Genomic DNA, 27,670 nt, shown 5'->3' with positions numbered 1-27,670 from the left:
CGAACGTAAACAGCACATCATCATGGCCGATTTCTACGAAAGCATTTTACATATATCCATGTCTGATGCCCCGCAAATTTGCAGCATACATGTCCGAAATTGGCAGCAGCGAAATTCACTGCACTTTTTTACCACTCATCTGATATGAATGCTGCATAACCTACTGCTGCCGACTCCTCACAACTGCTACAGGTAGCGATTACCTCTGATGCCAAGTAACGACCATTTAGGATATGTTGTAAAATATCAAAGTTGTGGGACGTTTACATAGCTTAAACTGTACCTATGTTTATTTTGTCCCGTTTTGTGCCTGTTTTCATTCATTCTTCATTTAGAGCTGACAATGCAACGGTATTTGACAGAAGACAGATGTAGGTTGCTAGTGACAAAATATTAGCTTTCAGTGTGGTAGGCTACGTGTTGAGCCAGTTGCTTCAAACAGCCTACTGTATAGGCAGTAGCGAAATACTATTTCACTGACATAAGATTAGCAAATAAACTCAAAAGACATTTTGGTTACAATATATGTAATTAGAATGTAAACTGTCTTGTAATTGTCAATTTGTCAGTAACATTTTGAAATCAGCAAGCAGTACTTTGTGGCCAGTTGTGGTAAGTTCGCTGGCTATCATGAAAGAAAATGACTGGCAGACACCTCACAAACAACCTCAGACTTATTTTCTGGTTACAATAACTAGGTCATTAGAATATACGGTGTCTATTTCTTGATAACCTTTACAAAATCTAAGCAAGAAAAGGCCAAACAAATAACATCAATATTTCAGCGCGGCATTCTATGAAGTTCGCCATTCTGACTACCGTTTCGGTGGTGGGTGAGGCAGAACTTTGAAAGGTTCATGACGACGTCGAGGTAACGGTGTATACATTGCGCTTTCGGGACATTATCTTCCAGTTGTGCGGAAACGGGGGTCTCGGCGTCTCGAACATTTAATGGCTTTACACCATTTCCAGAACTTCTCAACATGCTTAATAGTGACAACTCAACCGTTACACTATCACGTGAATTGCCGTTTCTACATCTACAACAGCGCCAAAAACAAGCCTTCATGTCTTGGGTGAGTAACGCAGACACAGCCTATTCTAAATATCAATCACTATCTCGTTCGCCAACTTGGATACCATGATGCACCTGAATGTGGCTAGGGGGCTGCAGCTGAGTCTGTCTCAGCCATCACAGGAAGCGTGCGAATATGGAGACGGACATGTTTGTTTATGCTTAAAGTGTTATGGAGGGACCTGTAACAGTATGGGAGCCATGTAGATCTGTCAACTTGTCAATGACTCTTCCCAGAGTATTTGGAACTTGCCTGGCTGGCCTTTCGGATTCAAAGAAATGTCTGTGTCAGACAGCAGCGATGTGTGTGTGTGTGTTTTCACAAAGTGTCCTTCGTGGTGCTGGCATGCGGTATCGCAGTTCCTTCCAGAAGCGTTGTTGAGCTGGCGAGTGTGTGTGTGTGCGTGTGTGTGTGTGTGTGTGCCAGCGGAGTGGATGTGTGGAGCGTGCGAGGAGCTGCAGTGGGGGGGGCAGGCTGGACCCCCCCTCTCCCGTCTGGACGATGACCACCTTCAGCCCAGAGCTCACCAGAGCCTCATACTGACCCAACGTGCGCTCAAAACACACCTGCTCTGGGTGCAGCTCAACACACACCTGCTCTGGGTGTAGGTCCAACTGCAGGGGGGAGGCTGGGTGTGTGTGTGTGTCTGACTGTGTGTGTGCATTTGTGTGAGTTTGTGTAAATGTAAGTGCCATTCTTTCCTGGTGTGTGTTTTTGTCCCAGTGTATATCTATCTGTGTGTCAGACTGTGTGTGTATTTTTGTTTGAGCGTCTGTAAGTGGGATGGTTTCTGTGTGAGCAGGCGTATGTGTTTGTGTCTGCGTGTGTGTGTCCATGTGTGTTCCATCCAGCACGATGAGAAGTCGGCGGCTCTTCGCCAGAGCCTTGTCGATGACGTCAAACACAGCTGCAAAGGATCATGGGAAAGATAGTAAATTAATTAAAACACTTTCTTATTCCATGCCCACTGAGGGCTGGCATAGACTGCGTTTCAATTCAGGGGCTGCGTGCTTCATGGGTCACAAGCTGTCTCAATTCAGGGGCTGCGTGCTTCATGGGTCACAAGCTGTCTCAATTCAGGGGCTGCGTGCTGTGATAGAAAATTCTTCAAAAGGAAAGCAAAAATTGGCATTTTTATCTGCATTTTTATCTGCACTTGCATAACACAACAGAGTTTTGTGCTGTTTACATTGTAACAAATGTTTTGGTATTTTCTGTCAATGATGATGCACGCAGCCATGTTTTTAAGCCCAAATGAGAGGTCTAGAACGTCTCATTTACCAACACGTTGTTTGTCCTGGTTGTTTGAAGTCATAGAAGGCCCCACTTTCTTGGATTGACAGAGAGCGCCTTCTTAAAGCATGCAGCCTCTTCACAGACACAGACAGATGGTAACTCTGCACACTAGCTGTTCCTAACATACCCAACACATGCACACTAGCTGTTCCTCTATAATACCCAACACATGCACACTAGCTGTTCCTCTATAATACCCAGCACATGCACACTAGCTGTTCCTAACATACCCAACACATGCACACTAGCTGTTCCTCTATAATACCCAACACATGCACACAAGCTGTTCCTCTATAATACCCAGCACATGCACACTAGCTGTTCCTAACATACCCAACACATGCACACTAGCTGTTCCTCTATAATACCCAACACATGTACACTAGCTGTTCCTCTATAATACCCAACACATGCACACTAGCTTTTCCTCTATAATACCCAGCACATGCACACTAGCTGTTCCTAACATACCCAACACATGCACACTAGCTGTTCCTCTATAATACCCAACACATGCACACTAGCTGTTCCTAACATACCCAACACATGCACACTAGCTGTTCCTAACATACCCAACACACATGCACACTAGCTGTTCCTAACATACCCAACACATGCACACTAGCTGTTCCTATTATACCCAACACATGCACCAGGGATGGAAATTAAATATTTTTTCTACCTGCCACTGTGGCTGGTGGAATCCAAAATCTACCAGCCACTCAACTTTTTTACCAGCCAGAGAGAAACTAGAGAACTAGAGAAACGGCATGAAAATGTGATATCATGATTATAGTAGGCTACCCAAAATGATCATGGTAATCGGCATTATTGCAATACGACTAAAATGTGCTGAGTTTTGCCCTAAACCTACCAGCTGTCCTCCAAGCACAGTAGCAACAAAACTAAAGGTCAACAGGACCACATTCATATGCTATAGTGTCTTGTCATAAAAGTGGTGTGGCTCCTTTAATAAGACTCCGTTTGTGTGAGTTCTGGAGCATCCTATAATCCAACTCTCCAACTTGATATAACTATACTGTACATCATCTGATTTAAATATTTACAGGTATCAAGACTATATTTAACATTTAGCATTTATTTTCTATTTGGCCTGTTATGAAATCATGCACTGAACAATTTAAGCACAGCTCACCTTTAAGAAACGTAATATGCATAATATGCAATTTTGTGAAACTACATTGGAAAAACTCTGGTTGTACAGTTATCTAGGCGATATTGTTAACATTTATTTTGTATTTGGCCTTATCATGTATGATAAAAGCCCAAAGTTGGAGACCATGTAGACATTTGCTTCAATTTGAAAACCGGATTACTCTGGAACGGCTATAACTTGTATAACGGAATGCTTTACACCTTTGTGTTCGGTAAGTTCTGCTGTTTATTCTGATATACGGTTTGTAATTTCTTGAATTAAAAGTTTGTGAGATATTCCACCACGACGAATGGGATGTCCGTCTGTCTGCCTCATAGGTCTAAATAGCAGCGTGTCGCGGGCCGGATTGAAATAGCTACAGGCCAATTCAAAAGAGAACTATTTACGTGAGAATATTAGCCTGTGAAGATATAACGCAGATCCGCAGATCTCTCTAGATTTATGTTTATGCTGTCATCCTGAAATAATCTAGCAGTGGCATATGAAAGTATAGTGACAGTTTCTTAATGGTAGTGAAGTGAAAGTGAAGCGCTGCACCAGTGCCTATAGGCTATGCTGCGGTGGCGGCTCACTACGAGTTGTAGAACTTCAAATCAGCGCGATTTACCCTTATAGGCTGGTAACGTTAGGCTACATGATCCCTACAGACACTTTCTTATTTTTTCAATAAGTATGAAAATTAGACCGGATCTGACTATTTGTGGTATGCTAGCTCTACCCGCCACAGTGGCTGGTAAGTTGACCAAATTCACCCGCCAGCGCACAAAACTACCCGCATTTGGCGTGGGGCGGGTGGTTAATTTCCATCCCTGACATGCACACTAGCTGTTCCTAACATACCCAACTCATGCACACTAGCTGTTCCTCTATAATACCCAACACATGCACACTAGCTGTTCCTAACATACCCAACACATGCACATTTGCTGTTCCTAACATACCCAACACATGCACACTAGCTGTTCCTAACATACCCAACACATGCACACTAGCTGTTCCTCTATAATACCCAACACATGCACACTAGCTGTTCCTAACATACCCAACACATGCACACTAGCTGTTCCTCTATAATACCCAGCACATGCACACTAGCTGTTCCTCTATAATACCCAACACATGCACACTAGCTGTTCCTCTATAATACCCCGCACATGCACACTAGCTGTTACTAACATACCCAACACATGCACACTAACTGTTCCTCTGACATACCCAACACATACACACTAGCTGTTCCTAACATACTCAACACATGCACACTAGCTGTTCCTCTATAATACCCAGCACATAAACACTAGCTGTTCCTCTATAATACCCAACACATGCACACTAGCTGGTCCTCTATAATACCCAACACATGCACACTAGCTGGTCCTCTATAATACCCAACACATGCACACTAGCTGTTCCTAACATACCCAACACATGCACACTAGCTGTTCCTCTAAAATACCCAACACATGCACACTACCCGTTCCTCTAATATACCCAACACATGCACACTAGCTGTTCCTCTGACATACCCAACACATACACACTAGCTGTTCCTAACATACTCAACACATTCACACTAACTGTTCCTTTATAATACCCAACACATACACACTAGCTGTTCCTAACATACCCAACACATACACACTAGCTGTTCCTCTATAATACCCAACACATGCACACTAGCTGTTCCTAACATACCCAACACATGCACACTAGCTGTTCCTCTATTATACCCAACACATGCACACTAGCTGTTCCTAACATACCCAACACATGCACACTAGCTGTTCCTCTATAATACCCAACACATGCACACTAGCTGTTCCTCTAATATACCAACACATGCACACTAGCTGTTCCTCTAATATACCAACACATTTACACTAGCTGTTCCTAACATACCCAACACATGCACAGTAACACTAGCTGTTCCTCTAATGTACCAACACATGCACACTAGCTGTTCCTAACATACCCAACACATGCACACTAGCTGTTCCTAACATACCCAACACATGCACACTAGCTGTTCCTCTATAATACCCAACACATGCACACTAGCTGTTCCTCTGACACCACTGTTACAGTAGATGAGATGAGTAGAGTAGAGATGATTAGAGTAGAGATCGGTTGAGTAGATATGAGATGAGTACAGATGAGTAGATATGAGATGAGTAGAGATGAGATTAGAAGAGTAGAGATGAGTAGAGATGAGTAGATATGACATGAGTAGAGATTAGTAGATATGACATGAGTAGAGATGTGTATATGAGATGAGTAGAGATTAGTAGATAGGAGATGAGTAGAGATGAGATTAGATGAGTACAGATGAGTAGATATGACATGAGTTAAAATGAGATTAGAAGAGTAGAGATGAGTAGAGTAGAAATGAATTGAGTAGAGTAGATTAAAGATGAGTAGAGTAGAGATCGCTTTGGCAGATATGAGTCGAGTAGGGATGATTAAAGAAGAGTGGAGATTAGTAGAGCAGAGATAAATAGAGTAGATTAAAGACGAGTAGAGAAGGGTAGAGTAGAGATGAATAGAGTAGATTAAAGACGAGTAGAGAAGGGTAGAGTAGAGATGAATAGAGTAGATTAAAGGGCTCCTGTGTAACATTTTCAGTTGTTTGTTAACAAAATCAAAATTAAGAGCTTGTTGATTGTTAACAACCACATTAAGAGACAACTCTAAATAAGGATTTAGTTCATTAAGAACCCCGAGGTTACAGGATGGCAGGTGTGTGTTAGTGGCCAGCGTCCTGAGATGATTAGTCATTGTTCAGCGTTCTACGATGATTAGTCATGTTCAGCATCATTAGATGATTAGTCATGTTCAGCATCATTAGATGATTAGTCATTGTTCAGCATTATTAGATGATTAGTCATTATTCAGCGTCCTACGATGATTAGTCATGTTCAGCATCATTAGATGATTAGTCATTGTTCAACATTATTAGATGATTAGTCATGTTCAGCATCATGTTCAGCATCATCAGATGATTAGTCATGTTCAGCATTATTAGATGATTAGTCATGTTCAGCATCATTAGATAAAGGGGTTAATGTTTGATTCTGTGAGATTAGTTCCATCTGTTAGTTTATGTAACCAGCCAATCAGCAGGACGGATAGACGATAGAATCATATCAAGGATCAAAAGGAAATACCACAAACCTTAAAAGTTGGTCTATCTGAAATGACATGATATGAGAGTGAGTGCAATGACACACTGTGGCTCTAGATGGCGCTGTGGTACTATGGTAGTCACTGCCTTAGAGACCACAGGGGGGCTAAATAGCGTGAATCCATCATGTGGTCGTTGTGACTAGTGGATTTTTTTATTTTATTGTACAGCTGGTATTTATTATTAAAGGCACACTATGCAGGTTTTTTATGCAAGGCCAAGCCTTCAGCCTGTTTGAGTTATGTTGAGCTGAGGCCTTTGAGTTCAGCATACATGACCACAACCCCCGATCCAGACACGAAAGAAGAGGAGGGGGGATCCACAAAGTACCTCTCCCCTTCATTTCGGTGGGCGATGCTAGGCTGGCTACTTCAGGCCAAAACACACCTGAACATTTCCACACGCAAATAATGTGTTGATGAAGTGATGCACTTTACCTATGCCCACGAAACCGAGCTGCACCAATCACATCGGTGTATCTGATATAGGTGGGCCAGAGGCGAGCTAAACAGATGACGACAGCGCTGCAATGTTGAAGTCTGGAATCAGTCAGTAAACATTGGTCGCAGTGTTATCCAATTGCGTCAAAGTCCGGAATCAGTCAGTAAACATTGATCATAGTGTTATCCAATTGCGTCAAAGTCCGGAATCAGTCAGTAAACATTGGTCGTAGTGTTATCCAATTGCGTCAAAGTCCGGAATCAGCAGTGAGATTTTCAAATGCATGCTTGGTGCCGCACCTCGAGTTGGGCCATTACATTAGTCATGGCCAGACCCTTAATCTTTCTAGATCTCCAGGGTCTGGATCCAGGCTAGACAATTCTGGGTTGAAAACGTATCTGAATCTCAGAAATAATCACGTTATGCAGTCAGCTTAAGATGGCTGCAGGCGGCTACATGAAATCGAATATCCCTAATTTGTCTGGACGTCAGCACCTGGTGGTCGGGGGCCATTAAAAAATGGATGCCAACTTGGAGGCCTTCAAATCCTGACACCCTGGTTTAAACCATTAGAAAGCTAGATACCGCATTGTCCGTCGAGTTCTATTAGGTGGCATACGTGAATGCGGCCGTCATATTGTTGGGGGCAAACATCTTACTGTCTATGGACAACACTTCGGCAATCATAGACACCTGTCTCACCCGTCGGCCTCCAGTGAGTGTTGCCATGATGGTACTGCTATTTACATACATCCTGGAGCCCAATGTGGTACCTAGCTTTCTAATATCTATGGTTTAAACCATATAAAGACAGAGGGAACCCTGCTGTAGAGCGCCATCTACAGGCAGAGGGGATCTGGCACTGTAGCGCCATCTACTGGCAGAGGGAACCCTACTCTATAGGGCCATCTACAGGCAGAGGGAACCCTACACCCTACTTTGGGCAGCCGTGGCCCACTGGTTAGCACTCTGGACTTGTAACCGGAGGGTTGCCGGTTCGAGCCCCTACCAGTGGGCCGCGGCTGAAGTGCCCTTGAGCAAGGCACCTAACCCCTCACTGCTCCCCGAGCGCCGCCATTGTAGCAGGCAGCTCACTGCGCCGGGATTAGTGTGTGCTTCACCTCACTGTGTGTTCACTGTGTGCTGTTTGTGTTTCACTAATTCACGATTGGGTTAAATGCAGAGACCAAATTTCCCTTACGGGATCAAAAAAGTATATATACTTATACTTGTATACTTATACTTACACTATAGCGCCATCTACAGGCAGAGGGAACCCTGCACTATAGCATCTACAGGCAGAGGGGACCCTGCACTATAGCACTATAGCATCTACAGGCAGAGGGGACCCTGCACTATAGCGCCATCTACAGGCAGAGGGGACCCTGCACTATAGCGCCATCTACAGGCAGAGGGGACCCTGCACTGCACTATAGCGCCATCTACAGGCAGAGGGGATCTTGCACTGCACTATAGCGGCATCTACAGGCAGAGGGGACCCTGCACTGCACTATAGCGCCATCTACAGGCAGAGGGAACCCTGCACTGCACTATAGCGCTATCTACAGGCAGGACTGACAGGAGTTCAGACTACCATTGAACTGTGGAATTAATGTTTTTTCAGTCTAAAATATATAAATATAGCATTTTACATGAGTACATGCTGCCTGTCTAATCAATCAGCAAGCATATTGTACCGTCAGTATGTGTAAATTAGCATGTGTGTGTGTGTGTGTGTGTGTGTGTGTGTGAACGCATGAACGCACCTTCACCTGGGAGGTCATCTCTGCCTCTGATGAAGAGTTTGTAACCATAGTTACTCTCCAGAACCTCGGGGAGAACCCGAAGAGCAAAGGTCATTGCCATGGAAACGCTGTTCCCACTTGGGTAACTAACATATGCATCATAAAGCTTACCATCTGGGAGAGAGAGAGAGAGTGAGAGAGAGAGAGAGATAAACTGAGAAGGGATGAGAGAACTAGATGTATATATGTAACCATGTACTGTGTGTATCTGACTGACCGAGTGTGTGTGTATGTCTAACTGACTTTATGTATGTGTGTGTGTGTGTGTGTGTGTGTGTGTGTGTGTGTGTGTGTGTCTGTCTCACTGTATTGTTTTGTGCAGAGGGCAAAGTGAGCGATATAACAGCGTGTGTGTGTGTGAGAGAGAGAGAGAGAGAGAGAGAGAGAGAGAGAGTGAGTGAGTGTGTGTGTGTGTGTGTGTGTGTCTCACCGTATTGCTTGTGCAGGGGGCAGAGTGAGCGATATAACAGCGTGTGTGTGTGTGAGAGAGAGAGAGAGAGAGAGAGAGAGAGAGAGAGAGAGAGAGAGAGTGAGTGAGTGAGTGTGTGTGTGTGTGTGTGTGTGTGTCTCACCGTATTGCTTGTGCAGGGGGCAGAGTGAGCGATATAACAGCACCAGTTCCACTCGGCAGCGCCAGCACAGATACACACACACCAGCAGCAGCCCACAGGCCACCCCCAGGGCCACCACGCAGTAAAACAGCTCCTGATTGGCTACACACACCAGAGACACAACACACCATTGGTGGGAGACTGACCATGAATGTAGTGTGTGTGTGTTTGTTATGTGTATGTGTGTGTTACCTGCGTGCGTGTGTGTGTGTGTGTGTGTGTGTGTGTGTGTGTGTGTGTGTGTGTGTGGTACCTGCGTGCGTGTGTGTGTGTGTGTGTGTGGTACCTGCGTGCGCGCGTGTGTGTGTGTGTGTGTGTGTGGTACCTGCTTGGAGGAGGATCTGGCTGACGTCTGTGTGTGTGTGTGTGTGTGTGTTACCTGCGTGTGTGTGTGTGTGTGTGTGTGGTACCTGCTTGGAGGAGAATCTGGCTGACGTCTCGGCACAGGCTGTTTGTGGCCCAACACTCTGTGTGTGTGTGTGTTACCTGTGTGTGTGTGTGAGTGTGTGTGTTACCTGCGTGTGTGTGTGTGTGTGTGTGTGTGTGTGTGTGTGTGTGGTACCTGCTTGGAGGAGGATCTGGCTGACGTCTCTGTGTGTGTGTGTGTTACCTGCGTGCGTGTGTGTGTGTGTGTGTGTGTGTGTGTATGTGTGTGTGGTACCTGCGTGCGTGCGTGCATGCGTGTGTGTGTGTGTGTGTGTGGTACCTGCTTGGAGGAGAATCTGGCTGACGTCTTGGCCCAGGCTGTTTGTGGCCCAACACTCTGTGTGTGTGTGTTTGTGTGTGTGTGTGTGTGTGTGTGTGTGGTACCTGCTTGGAGGATAATCTGGCTGACGTCTTGGCCCAGGGTGTTTGTGGCCCAACACTCTGTGTGTGTGTGTGTGTGTGTGTGGTACCTGCTTGGAGGAGAATCTGGCTGACGTCTTGGCCCAGGCTGTTTGTGGCCCAACACTCTGTGTGTGTGTGTGTGTGGTACCTGCTTGGAGGAGAATCTGGCCGACGTCTTGGCCTAGGCTGTTTGTGGCCCAACACTCTGTGTGTGTGTGTGTGTGTGTGTGTGTGTGTGTGGTCCCTGCTTGGAGGATAATCTGGCTGACGTCTTGGCCCAGGCTGTTTGTGGCCCAACACTCTGTGTGTGTGTGTGTGTGTGTGTGGTACCTGCTTTGAGGAGAATCTGGCTGACGTCTTGGCCCAGGCTGTTTGTGGCCCAACACCGGAACGGAATGTTGAGATGTTCCACACGGACCTCAGAGATGATCAGAGTCTTCACAACCCTGGACTCAAGCACTCTGATACACACACACACACACACACACACACACACACACACACACACAGTGTTATTGAGTTGCGGTTTGTATATGTTTATGGTTATTGTTATCATTATTCTGTTCAATTCTGTTTCAACTTACACACAGATTATTCAACCTACACACAGATTATTCAACCTACACACAGATTATTGGTATTTATCTATTTGTTGGTATTTTAATGTAGGCTACATTGTTCATGTTCAATGTTCATGATGTCGTTGTAAGTCACTTTGGAAAATAGCACCTGCTAAGAACTATAAACACACACACAGAGAGGGAGGGGGGATAGAGAGAGGGGGGTGAAGAGATGCGGAAAGAAAGAGAGACACAAAAACTCACTCTTTAATAATGGAGAAGTGTGTGTTCTTGAAGATTAGTGAATCCCTCATCCTCCAGGACACGGAAGTTACTGTGTTTCCAGTAGACACCTCACAACGCAATTCATGACACGACCCTACACACACACACACACACACACACACACACACACATACAAAACACCTCACAACGCAATTCATGACACGACCCTACACACACACACACACACACACACACACACAACACCTCACAACGCAATTCATGACACGACCCTACACACACACACACACACACACACATAACACCTCACAACGCAATTCATGACACGACCCTACACACACACACACACACACACACACACACACACACATACATAACACCTCACAACGCAATTCATGACACGACCCTACACACACACACACACACACACACATACATAACACCTCACAACGCAATTCATGACACGACCCTACACACACACACACACACACACACACACACAACACCTCACAACGCAATTCATGACACGACCCTACACACACACACACACACACACACATAACACCTCACAACGCAATTCATGACACGACCCTACACACACACACACACACACACACACACACACACACATACATAACACCTCACAACGCAATTCATGACACGACCCTACACACACACACACACACACACACACACACACATACATAACACCTCACAACGCAATTCATGACACGACCCTACACACACACACACACACACACACACACACACACACACACACACACATACATAACACCTCACAAGGCAATTCATGACAAGACCCTACACACATACACACACACACACACACACACACACACACACACACACACACACATAACACCTCACAAGGCAATTCATGACAAGACCCTACACACACACACACACACACACACACACACACACACACACATAACACCTCACAACGCAATTCATGACACGACCCTACACACACACACACACACACACACACACACACACACACACATAACACCTCACAACGCAATTCATGACACGACCCTACACACACACACACACACACACACACACACACACACACATACATAACACCTCACAACGCAATTCATGACACGACCCTACACACACACACACACACACACACACACACACACACACACACACACACACATAACACCTCACAACGCAATTCATGACACGACCCTACACACACACACACACACATACATAACACCTCACAACGCAATTCATGACACGACCCTACACACACACACACACACACACACACACACACACACACACACACATACATAACACCTCACAACGCAATTAATGACAAGACCCTACACACACACACACACACACACACACACACACACACATACATAACACCTCACAACGCAATTCATGACAAGACCCTACACACACACACACACACACACACACACACATACATAACACCTCACAACGCAATTCATGACACGACCCTACACACACACACACACACACACACACACACACACATACATAACACCTCACAACGCAATTCATGACACGACCCTACACACACACACACACACACATACATAACACCTCACAACGCAATTCATGACAAGACCCTACACACACACACACACACACACACACATAACACCTCACAACGCAATTCATGACACGACCCTACACACACACACACACACACACACACACACACACATACATAACACCTCACAACGCAATTCATGACACGACCCTACACACACACACACACACACACACACACACACACATACATAACACCTCACAACGCAATTCATGACACGACCCTACACACACACACACACACACACACACACACACACACACACACACACATACATAACACCTCACAAGGCAATTCATGACAAGACCCTACACACATACACACACACACACACACACACACACACACACACACACATAACACCTCACAAGGCAATTCATGACAAGACCCTACACACACACACACACACACACACACACACACACACACACATAACACCTCACAACGCAATTCATGACACGACCCTACACACACACACACACACACACACACACACACACACACATAACACCTCACAACGCAATTCATGACACGACCCTACACACACACACACACACACACACACACACACACACATACATAACACCTCACAACGCAATTCATGACACGACCCTACACACACACACACACACACACACACACACACACACACACACACACACACACATAACACCTCACAACGCAATTCATGACACGACCCTACACACACACACACACACACACATAACACCTCACAACGCAATTCATGACACGACCCTACACACACACACACACACACACACACACACACACACATACATAACACCTCACAACGCAATTAATGACAAGACCCTACACACACACACACACACACACACACACACACACACATACATAACACCTCACAACGCAATTCATGACAAGACCCTACACACACACACACACACACACACACACACATACATAACACCTCACAACGCAATTCATGACACGACCCTACACACACACACACACACACACACACACACACACATACATAACACCTCACAACGCAATTCATGACAAGACCCTACACACACACACACACACACACACACACACATACATAACACCTCACAACGCAATTCATGACACGACCCTACACACACACACACACACACACACACACACACACGTACATAACACCTCACAACGCAATTCATGACACGACCCTACACACACACACACACACACATACATAACACCTCACAACGCAATTCATGACAAGACCCTACACACACACACACACACACACACACACATACATAACACCTCACAAGGCAATTCATGACAAGACCCTACACACACACACACACACACACACACACACACACACACACACACATACATAAAACCCCACAAAGCAAGTCATAACACGACCCTACACACACACACACACACACACACACACACACACGTAACACCTCACAACGCAATTCATGACACGACCCTACACACACACACACACACACACACACACACACACACACACACATACATAACACCTCACAACGCAATTCATGACAAGACCCTACACACACACACAAACACACACACACACACACATACATAACACCTCACAACGCAATTCATGACAAGACCCTACACACACACACACACACACACACACACACACACACACACACACACACATACATAAACAACGCCTGTATAAAATCCCACGTCCCACTCCTAACGTAATTGGTTGATTTGGGCTGTCACTCACCGAGCTCCACCTCTCGTGTCCCATTAATAGGAAGGATCACCTGCGGCCTACTGAGCTGTTTAGGAACTGCAACACAGAGGAATACAAAACACACACTCATGAAAACACACACACACACACACACACACACACACAAACACACACACACTAGTTGCTAGGTTACGGGGACGCTGGCGAGACACGCCGCTCCGTCTGGCATCATGTTTTTGTTTGTTTTTATGAAATGTTCGTAATTTTATGTAATGTCATGTTTATTTTTTGTATTGGTTTGTCTAGTTAAATGTTTTCCCTATTTATTTACGCTATTTTTGATAGTTTTCGTGTTATTCTTAGTCCTTTTTACTCCTAAGTCAGCTGATGTCGTTGACATTTGTCCATTGGGAGCTTGCTATGGCTAGCTTTTGCCCTAGCTGGGCATCGGACATCCTTCCATCTATCCGTGAGCGGTGCAGCACTTCACTGTCTGGTCGAGGGGATCTCTCGGGACAGCTGGACCTAGGCTACTCTGCGAAAGATCTGCCGTGGCCGCCGAGCTGTTGCTGACCTGCGAGCTGCCATGCCAACTGCAGACTAACTGGGCCTCTGACATCCTTCCATCCATCCGTGAACAGTGCACTTCACTGTCCGGTCGAGTGGATCTCTCGGGACAGCCGGACCTAGGCTCTACTCTGCGAAAGATCTACCGTGCCCGCCGAGCTGTTGCTGACCTGCGAGCTGCCTTGCCGACTGCAAACTAACGTTAACGGTGAAGAGCTGCATTCTCACGGAGCAACAAAGTCGCTGTTAAGTCCACCGAATTGCGGATCTACACGATCGCTCAGTACTTTGGACTGTGCTTCCATCATCTCCAGACTGCAGTCTAGCAGGCCTAGCTTCTAACGTTAACGTTATCTCCAGACTGCCAGTGAATTCACCGGGTTGGTCAGTTGCTAAAGAACTTTGTTGGCATTGCATCGGTTGTAAAGACACAGCTCTGTGCGCAGTTTTCACGGATCATCATTGCCCTTGGACATTTTCAGCTGGTTTGGAAATTGGACTAATTTTAACATCACTTTTTCCCCTTTTAAAATATATTTTCTTTTTTATTTGTTTATTTGTTTTGTTGTCTGTCTTGTATGTCTTGGTGTCACGGGTACGCTGGCGACTACGCCGCTCCATCCGGCATCTTTTGTCTTGTTGTTATGTGTCTTGTTTGTGGAGCGCTTTGGATTGCACTATGTGCATGTTAAATGCGCTTTAAAAATAAATCTGACTTGACTTGACTTGACACAAACACACACACACACACACACAACCCAGTAATGTCCATACATCACAATCGTACTCACACACAAACACAAATGCACACACGTAAAATGGATCAATGTAAAACACATGTTTCTCAGTGTGTTTGAGTGTGTAGTTTAGATTGAGGGTGTAGTTTAGGGTGTAGATTATGGTGTAGTTTAGCTGGTGTTTAGTTAAAGGGTGTAGTTTAGCTGGTGTGGTCTAGCTGGTGTTGAGTTTAAGGGTGTAGTTTAGCTGGTGTGGTTTAGCTGGTGTTGAGTTTAAGGGTGTAGTTTAGCTGGTGTGGTCTAGCTGGTGTTGGGTTTAAGGGTGTAGTTTAGCTGGTGTTGAGTTTAAGGGTGTAGTTTAGCTGATGTGGTTTAGCTGGTGTTGAGTTTAAGGGTGTAGTTTAGCTGGTGTTGATTTTAAGGGTGTAGTTTAGCTGGTTTCTGGATTTAGGGTGTAGTTTAGCTGGTGTGGTTTAGCTGGTGTTGATTTTAAGGATGTAGTTTAGCTGGTGTAGTTTAGCTGGTTTCTGGATTTAGGGTGTAGTTTAGGTGGTGTCTGGATTTAGGATGTACTGTAGGGTGTAGCTTAGGGTGTAGTTTATCTGTTGTCTGGGTTTACCAGAAATGGAGACTTGGGCGGTGCTGGCCGAGGTGTAGTTCTGTCCTTCCAGGCTGAAGTGGAGCAGGCAGGTGTAGTTCCCTTTGTCATGAAGCGACACCTTGGGGAACTCCAGGATCCTCTCAGACCTGTTCAAAGGCATACAGTCCTACATCACACACACACACAGATAAATACAAACATCAATTAAAAAAAAACATTTGGAATGCACACCAGCTTAGTATCAGGGTTTAAGTAGGTATATATACTCTTTTGATCCCGTGAGGGAAATTTGGTCTCTGCATTTATCCCAATCCGTGAATTAGTGAAACACACTCAGCACACAATGAACACACAGTGAGGTGAAGCCCACACTAATCCCGGCGCAGTGAGCTGCCTGCTACAACAGCGGCGCTCGGGGAGCAGTGGGGGGTTAGGTGCCTTTTTTTTTTATAAGGTTTATTTTTATTTTTATTGCTCAAGGGCACTTCAGCCGTTCCTACTGGTCGGGGTTCGAACCGGCAACCCTCCGGTTACAAGTCAGAAGTGCTAACCAGTAGGCCACGGCTGCCCCACATGGTACATGGGTTTCATGTACCAGAACACAAATGGTGGTTCAACACCAGGTAATACACATGAATGAACACCGGCAGTTTCAACACCAGGTAATACACATGAATGAACACCTGCAGTTTCCTAAGAGTTGCACTTTTGACTAAACAGTATGGATGCCATGCTATTCTTTATTCAAGCACTGCACCTCATCAGTGAGTGGATGTGAGTGGCTTTCTGAGATGATCATCCCACTGGGTATCAGACACAGCTTGTCAAAAAGCTTATCGAAAGTCTGCTTTAGCCAGACTGATCAGTCAGCTAAGGATGGCTTTAGCTGAACAGTTGGCTAAGGTTGGGCTAAGCTTGACAGGAACATTTGGCTTAGCTTTAGCAATGGTACAATCAGTTGGCTAAAGTTGAGTTTAGCTTTAGGTGTGGTACTATTACTTGACTAAGATTGAGTCTAGCTTTAGATGAGTAGCTGGCTAAAGTTGAGTTTAGCTTAGCTTAGCATTTGGCTAAGGTTGAGTTTGGCTTTAGCTTTGCAGTTGGCTAAGGTTCGGTTTAGCTTTAGCTCAATAGTTGGCAAAGGTTTGGTTTAGCTTTAGCTGTGGTACTAAACAGTTTGGCTTTCAGCTGATGCCAGGGTGGAGTTTGACTAGTCATCACAAGGGTCATGTAGCCTATAGGAAGGGAAAGTGAAAACCAGAGCCCCAAGTTGTTTCATTCCTATCGAAGAGCAGCTTCAATGTTAAGTCCCATAGACCTAGTCAGAGCCCGTCTACGGAGAGCCTCCCCACTCTCTATTAATCCCATACAAACCGAATTTGGCTGCAGTTCACCAGAGTTCACCTAGATGGCGATCGCGGGCAAGTCCAAAATACATGGGGTCCTATGGAGCTACATGGCTACATTTATTGTTTTCACTTATTTAACAACTGAAACCCTCAGATTTTATTTTTTTTCGCAAAATGGATATGGATTAACAATCAAAAGTGAAATAATCCGGGAGTCATGTCCTTTCGTTTTCTTATAGGTTGGGTCGTTGTTGCCCATAACACGCTAGCATTGTGCTAATAAATGACGTCATTGACACGTTTGAAAGGCTTTTTAGAACAATTAAGTGACTTTAAAAAATATAATACTCAACCAAGTGTATTGTCTTTGCCTCCCCTTTCGAATACAATATTCAAATTACTTGAAAAAAAATTATATCCCGAGAAAAGTGGATTTTGAGGGGTACAGCTCCATAGACCTCCATTCATTCTGGACTCGCCTGCGAGCGCCCTCATGTGGAACCACAGAAGGAACTGCAACCAATTCAGAAACTGGAAGTTTTCCGAGAGTGGAAGTTCTCCCCTTATTAGACATTCTCTGACCTAGTTTTCAAAAAAAATATTATGAAGCCATATGAGCAAAGTTAGCCATCAAAAATATTATGAAGCCATATGAGCAAAGTTAGCCATATCTTTCAGTGTGTAAATGAAAATAATCTACTAACTGTGAAAATGTCAGACCCTATTTTGCCTTCTTTTTAAAAAAAACAACAAAATTGCTCCTTTTGTTTATAACTAAGCCACGTGACTTTACCATTTGACGTTACTCACCGTAGCATGGTTTGTTTATTAGCCTGGTCAGCCTTGACACTTAACACATACTGCCAGCTCTTCATGTTACCCTAACATAAAGGTAATCACCACGCGGTTTACATCGCTCTCTATCATTACAAAAATATCTTAACCCATTCAAGCAAATTGCCATTTTGATCAGTTAGAGATGAGGCGCCCAAACCGGTGACATCACATGCAACTGTAGTTCGTTATCACCATGTTACCAAAAAAACTCAAAACAATTCATATGGTCCTAGAAAAAAAAGTACGACCAGTAGAAGCAATAGAGGTGACCCCAGTGCATATCATATGGAAGGCATTCAACTAAGTTCCCGATGTGGACCGAGATGGACCCATCCACTCCACTCGGAATGCAACCAGTAGGGTGCGATTTATTTTACTTTACCTCCCTATAGGTGGTGGAGAGGGTTAAAGGTCAGGGGCTTGGGCAGGGTTGGGGTGGGGGCTAGCCTACCTTTAGCCAGGTGATGAATAGGTTAGCGCCATAAAAGAAGATGTGGTCAGGGTTAAAGGTCATGGGCAGGGTTGAGACTAGCCTACCTTTAGCCAGGTGATGCGCAGGGTTAAAGGTCATGGACAGGGTTGAGACTAGCCTACCTTTAGCCAGGTGATGCGGTCAGGGTTAAAGGTCATGGGCAGGGTTGAGACTAGCCTACCTTTAGCCAGGTGATGCGTAGGTCAGCGCCATATCTGAAGATATGCTCTTGTCCCATGCGATCCAGTCGACCAAACCCATCCAGCCTCAGGTCTTTGTCACGGTTAAACTCAGGACATACACCACTGCCCACACGCAGCCTAGCATGCCACAGGTCAGCATCCCTGTACACACACACAGCTACTGCATAAGGGTCATTCTATGAAACGGGTGCTTTTTACACTATAACACTTTTAAAATGTTCATCAAAAGTAAACGTCTTTTCAATTCACAGCATTTAAGATATGATCACCCATGATCACATAATATATGTGACAGGGTGGTAAGACTTAGCTTGACGGACCCCCCCATAGTAATAAAAAAACAACAAATAAACTGTAAAAGACTGTTTTTTCTGCCTAGTTTCTTGGGTGCTCTACAGGTAGACATTATTAAAAATTGTCTTTGTAATTTGATATCAAGTAATAGTATGTCATTTAAAGACAAAACAAGTTAAAGTGACGGGGTGGTAAGTCAAACCAGGGGACGCAAGAAAATCATAAAATATTTACCAAAAACATGATTTTATTCTTAACAAATATGTCTAATGTTATCAGGAAAATATATTTAATTCTGGCTATAAGAAAAGTTTGTTTCATGTACATGGTGATATTTTAGAAAATGTCATGTCGGTAAACCCGGACACATGGAAATAGCCATGCACTTGTGAAAAATTGTTAAAAACAGCGTGATACTCTTTAAGAATAGTATTTTTTGTACATCATGTTAACAAGAACTCTTGGATTCTTAGCTTAAGGCTTTAGAAACACACTTTGGCTCTAGTTTGTGCCTATGCATTCCTGTTTCATAGAATGACCCATAACCAAGACCTTACTGTAGATCAGGGGTTCTCAAAGTTTTGATTGGTGAGGGCCAATTCAGGAACCCAACATTGAACTGAGGGCCGCCAAAGGGGCGGGGGGAGAAAAAGAAAAAAAAAACCTGGAAAACAAATCCCATTTGTAATCATTTTAATGACCAGGTTACATCTCTACAGTTGACTGTAGACTGAGTTACATGCGTTCGGGTTTGCGATTACGTTCATCACAACACAATGAGTCAGAGAGCATGGTATTGAGGCATTGGAATGTGCGAGTAATTTAATTCACAAGCAGTAGAAAGAAGAGTAAAGCAGCACAGCTACGTAACACAAATAGAGGGGCAGCCATCTTTGTTTTCAAATCGTAAAAACTCTCCGCCAAACCTGGGGGGTCCTCCAGCTTGTACGAGATCTCGTCAGACGACTTGAAATGGGCATGTTGTTGCGTAATTTGCGTAACTTCCGGGTTTTCAGACAACTTAACTACCGGTAAGATGATTACGATGGACAACGGGATCACAGGATTAGTGTCTCTGTGTGTGTGTGTGTGTGTGTGTGTGTGAGAGAGAGAGAGAGAGAGAGAGAGAGATGTGTGTGTGTGTCCATACCTCCTCTCACAAACGTAGATGCCGCTGTGGGAGGAGTCAGCAGGTAGGAACCACAGAGCTCCGCCCCTCAACTCCACCCCGGCAACGGCCGTATCCAAGGGCGGAGCCCCCTCTCGTCTCCAGGTCACATTCTGACTTTCATCAGCGTCGCCACACGGAAGAGCGATCACATAACCAACAGAGGTATAGTAGTCTTCATCAGCTGAACACACACACACACACACAGTCACCACACGGAAGAGCGATCACATAACCAACAGAGGTATAGTAGTCTTCATCAGCTGAACACACACACACACACACATTCACCACACGGAAGAGCGATCACATAACCAACAGAGGTATAGTAGTCTTCATCAGCTGAACACACACACACACACACAGTCACCACACGGAAGAGCGATCACATAACCAACAGAGGTATAGTAGTCTTCATCAGCTGAACACACACACACACACATTCACCACACGGAAGAGCGATCACATAACCAACAGAGGTATAGTAGTCTTCATCAGCTGAACACACACACACACACACATTCACCACACGGAAGAGCGATCACATAACCAACAGAGGTATAGTAGTCTTCATCAGCTGAACACACACACACACACACAGTCACCACACGGAAGAGCGATCACATAACCAACAGAGGTATAGTAGAGTTAATCTACTAAAAACACACACACACACACACACACACACACACACACACACACACACACACACACACACACACAGGCTCTTACTCACTCTCTGGTGTGTGTGTGCTGGCACTGATGGTGGCAGGTTGGGAGGTGGGAACAGTTTCTCCTGATGAAGACAAACACATCAGAACTGAAGCATTGTGGGTAATGAAGTCATGCTAAAGCATTGTGGGTTATGAAGTCATGCTAAAGGGGGTTGTGGGTAATGAGATGAGATGAGTAGGCGAACTTCAGAAGTCTATTATTCAACTGTGTGTGTGTTTGACTATGTGTGTGTGTATGTTTGTCCGTGTGTGTGTTTGTGTGTGTGTATGTGTGTGCAGTGAGTAGAGCATACCTTTAGCACCTTTAGGATGTTCAGCCAGCAGCAGCAACAAGCCCATACACACACTCAGCAATCTCCACGCCATACCATACACCTGGGAGACAGACACACACACACACACACAAACACACATACACACACACGTTATCATGAACTACCATGCAAATAAGTTCATGCCTGTTTTGTTCACGCATTGTATAACAAGTATTCATTCATGTCTCAAGAACATACAAACATTAAACATGCACACACACACACACACACACACAAGAACTATCAAACATTGCCTCATTATCAGGGTCAATGGGAACATGGGCATGGACATGTGAACATGGACTCTTTCCCCAAAGTGGGAAGAGTCCATGTTCATATGACATTTTTAGGTGTGTGTGTGTAGTTAGTGTTGTAGTCAGTAAAGTAGTCAGTAAGTGCTGTAGTCAGTTAGTGTTGTAGTCAGTGTTGTAGTCAGTTAGTGTTGTAGTCAGTAAGTGCTGTAGTCAGTTAGTGTTGCTGTCAGTTAGTGTTGTAGTCAGTAAATGCTGTAGTCAGTTAATGTTTTAGTCAGTAAATTCTGTAGTCAGTTAGTGTTTTAGTCAGTAAAGTAGTCATTTAGTGTTGTAGTCAGTAAATGCTGTAGTCAGTTAGTGTTGTAGTCAGTTAGTGTTGTCAGAGTCCCTCTCAGCAGCAGAGTGAAGCAGGCCACTTTGTAGGCCAGGCCGCCTGTGCTAATCTAGGCTAGTGATGGTGTGTCAGATTGAGTAAGTACATGCACGCAGATGAGGTATGCAAGGGTATGTATCGACTTATCTAACTCTGGGGAATACGGTGAATAAGTAAATAAGGCCCAAAGAGTCGACGTGTTCTGTTAAGACATATCACATAACATAACCCGTGTTATTTGACTGAGGGGCCCTATTCAGATATCAAGGGTGCAGGACATGTGACTTCACGCTGAGGTTTGGGCTTCAGGGCCCCCTGAGCCCTTGGGCCCGGCAGGCCCATTCAGTAATCCATCCCCGCTAATATTTGGAACTAAGTGTCAGCCACACACACACACACACACACACACACACACACACACACACACACATACACACACACACACACACAAGGTCATCGAAATCAAGGTATCAAAATTGGCACCGTATCGAAACCCTAGCTCCAGGTAGTATCCCCTTCAAACTGGATTCACAATCACAAACAAACAGGATGTTTCTCACGGTGCACATACACACTTTCACTCAACCACACGAGAGAGATGTTGGATGTGGTTAAAGTGGTTAAAGCCCGTTGGAAAGTGGAAACTTCTCATACTGTAGAAACATCACAGTCATAAACAACCCCCACCCACCCCGTCCAACTACCCACTTTAACACGGGAGGACAAACTCCTGCTATTCAGTGCTGGATTCCCCCTTTAGGTTATTCATGGACGGGGGATTTACAGAATTTGGGGGGGGGGGGGGATATTTTTTTAAAAATGTATTTCATTTGGGGCCCTCACCACCTTGACATCATCAGTAATATTGAATATACTGTAGTGGGATCATTCACACCAGTGGCCATCCTAGATTATGCTTGACTCTCTCCACACACACACAAATACACATTCACTGAAAATTATGGCTTATGTGATATGTTTCTATTTAATATTATTCATATAGAGTGTATTTAGTAAATAATGTATAGTATTTTACTAGTAATTACTAGTAAATACATATTTAGTAAATGTAATGCTTCATATTGATTTTTAAACTATTACACTTAGGCATATCTTTAATGTGGTGTGTAGGTCTAATTGAGTGCCTGTCACTTTAAGAAATATGTGAGAGTAATTAGCTTTCAGTCTGACGGTTTTAGGCTAGTGAATAAAAGTTGCGCATAGTGCATAAGGATATGTGGATGCAATCCATTATGTTTTCTATGTCATTAGATACAATAAATGTTCAAAAAACGAACAAGTCGAAGACAATCTTTCTGGGATCAAGTGTTTTGCAATGTTCAAACGGGATAGTTACCAAGGAGCTCTCTCCAGATGTAAAAGTTTTCCATGGTTGCGTAGCCTATTTGCGTAAGCACAAAGTGGTTCTGTGTGTGTGTGTGTGTGTGTCTGTGTGAGGCTATGTTCAATTCAACTCGGTCCGGTCAATAGCACCGCATTCACACCACTTCATGATTATATTAACGTCATCAGACAGGCTGTAAAGTGTATGCGGGAATTTCTGGCATTATGATGGCTAGAATTGCAGGACTTGAACAAATTATGCGCAATATCCGCAATCCCGCAGTGAAATTTAGGCCCTGACACACACACACCCCTGATATTCAGTTCAGACGTATAAGGTAAAACCGACACACACACACAGATCTGATATTCAGTTCAGACTTATAAGGTAAAGCCAACACACACACACACACAGGTGCTACCCCCAAATCTTAGTCTACGATTGGCCATTAACATGGTCTAAGGCGGGACCTTTCTTGATGCACTTGCAGCAGTGTGAAGTGTCAGACGTCAGAAATGTAAGTGGCAAACACGCTTGCCTTTATTGGCCTGCGGCACAATTGAACTGCGGACCGAAAGGTTTCCCCAATCAGGAAATACTCCTTAATTCGCAACTTTGTGTAGGCTTAACTCTTTCCCGACAGCCCATAGAGAAATCAGGACGTACGTACTGATGACGGAAATGAATAAAAGTCATTTTTCTTCACTGAAACCCCGCGAAAACGTCTTTGTATGTCAATGAGTGTCTAAGCCAATCAAATAAATGGGTTTTCCTTGGATATGTGTTGAATTTTTGCTATTGGTTAGATTTTATATTTTGTGATTGGTTGTTAAGCGCCGATCGCGATATTTCAACATGGCGAGTAATGACAATCGACCGAGGTTCAGTGGTAGTAATGACATACTGTTCATCTGTTTTTAACAGTACATATGCCCATGTTGTCTAGTGATATGAAACTGTGTGGTGTGAGAGGGTAGGGGCCAAATCTGTAGTGTAACTCCGTGTGGGAGGTATCTGAATCTGTTGGGTCATTTTCAGCAACACTGACTCTGTTGGGTCATTTTAACTGTTCATCTGTTTTAACAGTCTAAACTGTGTTAACATGATTATTACACATTGACCAAAAAAAAAAACATGATTATTAACCAAAATAATATGTATGAGATGAAATTGTAAGTTATTGTTTTGATACAAATGTGATTGTATTGGTATTGCAACTAATTTTGATAATAAAACTATATAATGGTTATTTAGGCACATACAAAATAGTATGTTGTCATTTTTATTTTATTTAGTTGGGGTTGCCCTGCACAATGTTTGCTCACATCCTCAATACACTCCTTCATACCAACCTCAAGTTAAAGTTCTCAAGAAACTGATCATTAATCATCCAATCGGAAGACATGGAACCTGTTATGGTTGTCCTGCAACAAGTTACCCCACGTGAAGATTTAATTAATAATTTTCCCAGACTTGTTGTGATCATAATATTGGGATTCAGGAAGATGAAATTGCTCACATACACAATACACTCCTTCATACCAACCTCAAGTTTCTTGAGAAAATAAACAAATAGACAAAAAAGCAGGTCAAATTATTTTAACAGCTACAAAAATAGATGGCCATAGATATAAGTTATTGTGGGGAAAATGTCTTGGATGAGTATATTTGTATATATATATAGCACTAATGATTCTACAATTTCCAGTCTTTGATGCGGAGACAGCGAGAGTGAAAAAGAAAGTGACACGCCAAGAAAAGTCCCCCATTCAGCAGCCAGAGAACAAGGCAAGAAATGTTGATATATATTAAAGGAAAAATCCAGTATTTAGCACTTTGAGTCCCTTTTCTGGTTTGTTTTGGATGAACTAGAGTGGTGGACACCGAAATGTTGACGATTGGTCCTGTCTCGACTTTTCTGACTCGTTTTGAATCGCCTCTGACTACTTCAGAGTGGCTGCCTACAGACATGCACAAACATGTCCTTAAAACAACCCTTAACGTTAGTTTTCAAAACTGTGCAACTCACCCAGTGGTTAGTGGTTGGTGGTTAGGCAGCCACTCTGAAGTAGAGAGCGCACATGTATCCAGAGGTGGATTCCTCTGAAGTGGGGTGGACCCACAGACATGACAACTGGGCATCCCCTCTTCACAGAGATGCATCCTCTCTCTATCCTGATCTTTATATGACTTTGAAAGATGTTTTGCTACTTTAATTACAAAAAAAGACACTATTACTACACTTATTGTTTAAGAACATAGTTTCTGGAAATGTTTCCACCCAAATAATAGCATGTGAATGCATTTGAACATAATTAAAAGCTTAATTTCTTTCTTGCTTTTTTTCTCCACCATCTTCTACAATGTTTAATGTGGGGAATTGCTTTTATGTTAACCAATGGCACAAAATACTAAATTACATCAGTAATTAAATGAGGGTGCTGGTCAATCAGCTGTGACAAAAAAACAACAACATTAACAAGTATGAAATCATATTCAAATTATTCAAATATGTTCTTGATATGTAGTGATGAAGGTTGGCATAAACTCGTAAAGGGTAAAGATGTTAGCTGCTCATTCCAGATTGCTGATCGCAAAGTCCCTCTCCAGACTTCGGTCATACACCTCTGCGTGAAGTAAAAAATCGATTTCTGAGCAATCAATTTCACAATTCAGCACCTAAAGCTCGCGAGATCAGGATGGTCTCACGAGGCTACCTTCAGGGTGGACACTGCTTTGTAGCCTACGTCGGACGTAAAGAGCTTTCTATTAGTTGACTCCTGACCACGACAATAGATGTAAATAAATTTGGTAAGACTTACCTTTGGAGTCTTCGTAGCTCGCGAAGAATTAACGTTATCGCGAAACCCCCGAAGGAGGTTAACTTTTTAAGCTTAATCAAGCGGTGTTGCAAAAAAAAAAAAAAAAAACATCAGAAAACGAGTCCCAAAACACGGTTCCGTCACACTCTGCTTTATATGTTCTCATCACCTGCATCTAGCTAGCCTACAACTTCAACAAGAGGTTGAAACTTTTTTCCCCCGACAGTGTCACCAAGCATTGATTTACACATTCAGTGTGTAAAGTGATAATATAGCCTATACTGGGAGGTTCGCTTCCCTCTCCAAATTATTATGTAGGTAGGCCTAGTGAACATAGCCTACATTAGGATAAGTGGGGATTCGTTTATATAATAGGCTATTTATGCCATAAAGTGTCATAGTTTTGTCGAAGTGTTAATAATGATCTGAAATGCAATGGCTTCAATGTGTCATTTAATATTGACTTCTAGCACAGAGTTGATTTGACATTAATTAGCAATCATCAACACTTAAAAATGTTGCCTGGATGTTGCCTATAGGCTACTTGACTGAAGGAGAAATAATCAAATGGCTAGCTCAAGAAGGGAAGAGTTAGTTAAGTGAGTAGGCTAGTTCATGACCATGCAGTGAGTCATTCATGTGTCAGTTTTGCAGGATCGAATTCAGTTGCAATGCTAGTTTGAAACGTTTGCAAAAACACACACATATATATATTTTATTTTTTTACATATCTTTTGTCCGAGTGGCTGTAAGGTAGGCCTATAGTAGTCAAGTCAAGTTTATTTATATAGTGCATTTCATACACAGGTAATTCAACGTGCTCGTGGAGTAGCTAGGGCCTATATGAAAAGCGAAAATCCTTCAAATCCTTCTAAAACTTGATGTTGAATGTTTGACAACTCCTGCTGCTGTGCACCCGCAAGTAGCGTAGGTCGAGAAACCAGAAAGACCTACCGTTGTTTCGTTAGCGGCTCTGCGGCTCTCGCGTAGCCCTCACCCCCTACTCCGCGCCCTGTGCTCCTGCGTGTTGTCTTCTCTCGAATTCTA

General features: G+C 43.8%; 1 protein-coding gene across 3 annotated transcripts; it reads right to left on the bottom strand.

Annotated features, from left to right (window-relative positions):
* Positions 1-510: 510 nt before the first annotated feature.
* LOC143140324 (interleukin-1 receptor type 1-like) lies at positions 511-27,670 on the bottom strand. 3 transcript variants are annotated; one of them, XM_076301116.1, is made up of 13 exons: positions 27,578-27,670; positions 21,809-21,890; positions 21,518-21,577; positions 20,764-20,965; positions 19,298-19,460; positions 16,477-16,624; positions 14,584-14,649; positions 11,240-11,354; positions 10,746-10,876; positions 9,549-9,689; positions 8,938-9,090; positions 6,721-6,737; positions 1,680-1,983 (listed from the first exon to the last, which is right to left on the bottom strand). In XM_076301116.1, the coding sequence occupies exons 2-13, from the start codon at positions 21,879-21,881 to the stop codon at positions 1,807-1,809; spliced, it is 1,446 nt and encodes a 481-aa protein (XP_076157231.1). In that variant the 5' UTR covers positions 21,882-21,890; positions 27,578-27,670; the 3' UTR covers positions 1,680-1,806. The 3 variants fall into 3 exon arrangements, with proteins under 3 accessions (XP_076157230.1, XP_076157231.1, XP_076157232.1); XM_076301115.1 differs by lacking the exon at positions 6,721-6,737 and having other exon boundaries at positions 511-1,983; XM_076301117.1 differs by having other exon boundaries at positions 1,843-6,737.

Source organism: Alosa pseudoharengus, unplaced genomic scaffold (assembly GCF_046254945.1).
Source record: "Alosa pseudoharengus isolate Yale_2024_CS ecotype anadromous, Long Island Sound unplaced genomic scaffold, YU_APseudo_1.1 YU_APseudo_1.1_scf_23, whole genome shotgun sequence".
Taxonomy (NCBI): domain Eukaryota; kingdom Metazoa; phylum Chordata; class Actinopteri; order Clupeiformes; family Clupeidae; genus Alosa; species Alosa pseudoharengus.
This window is presented reverse-complemented; position numbering and strand designations above follow the sequence as displayed.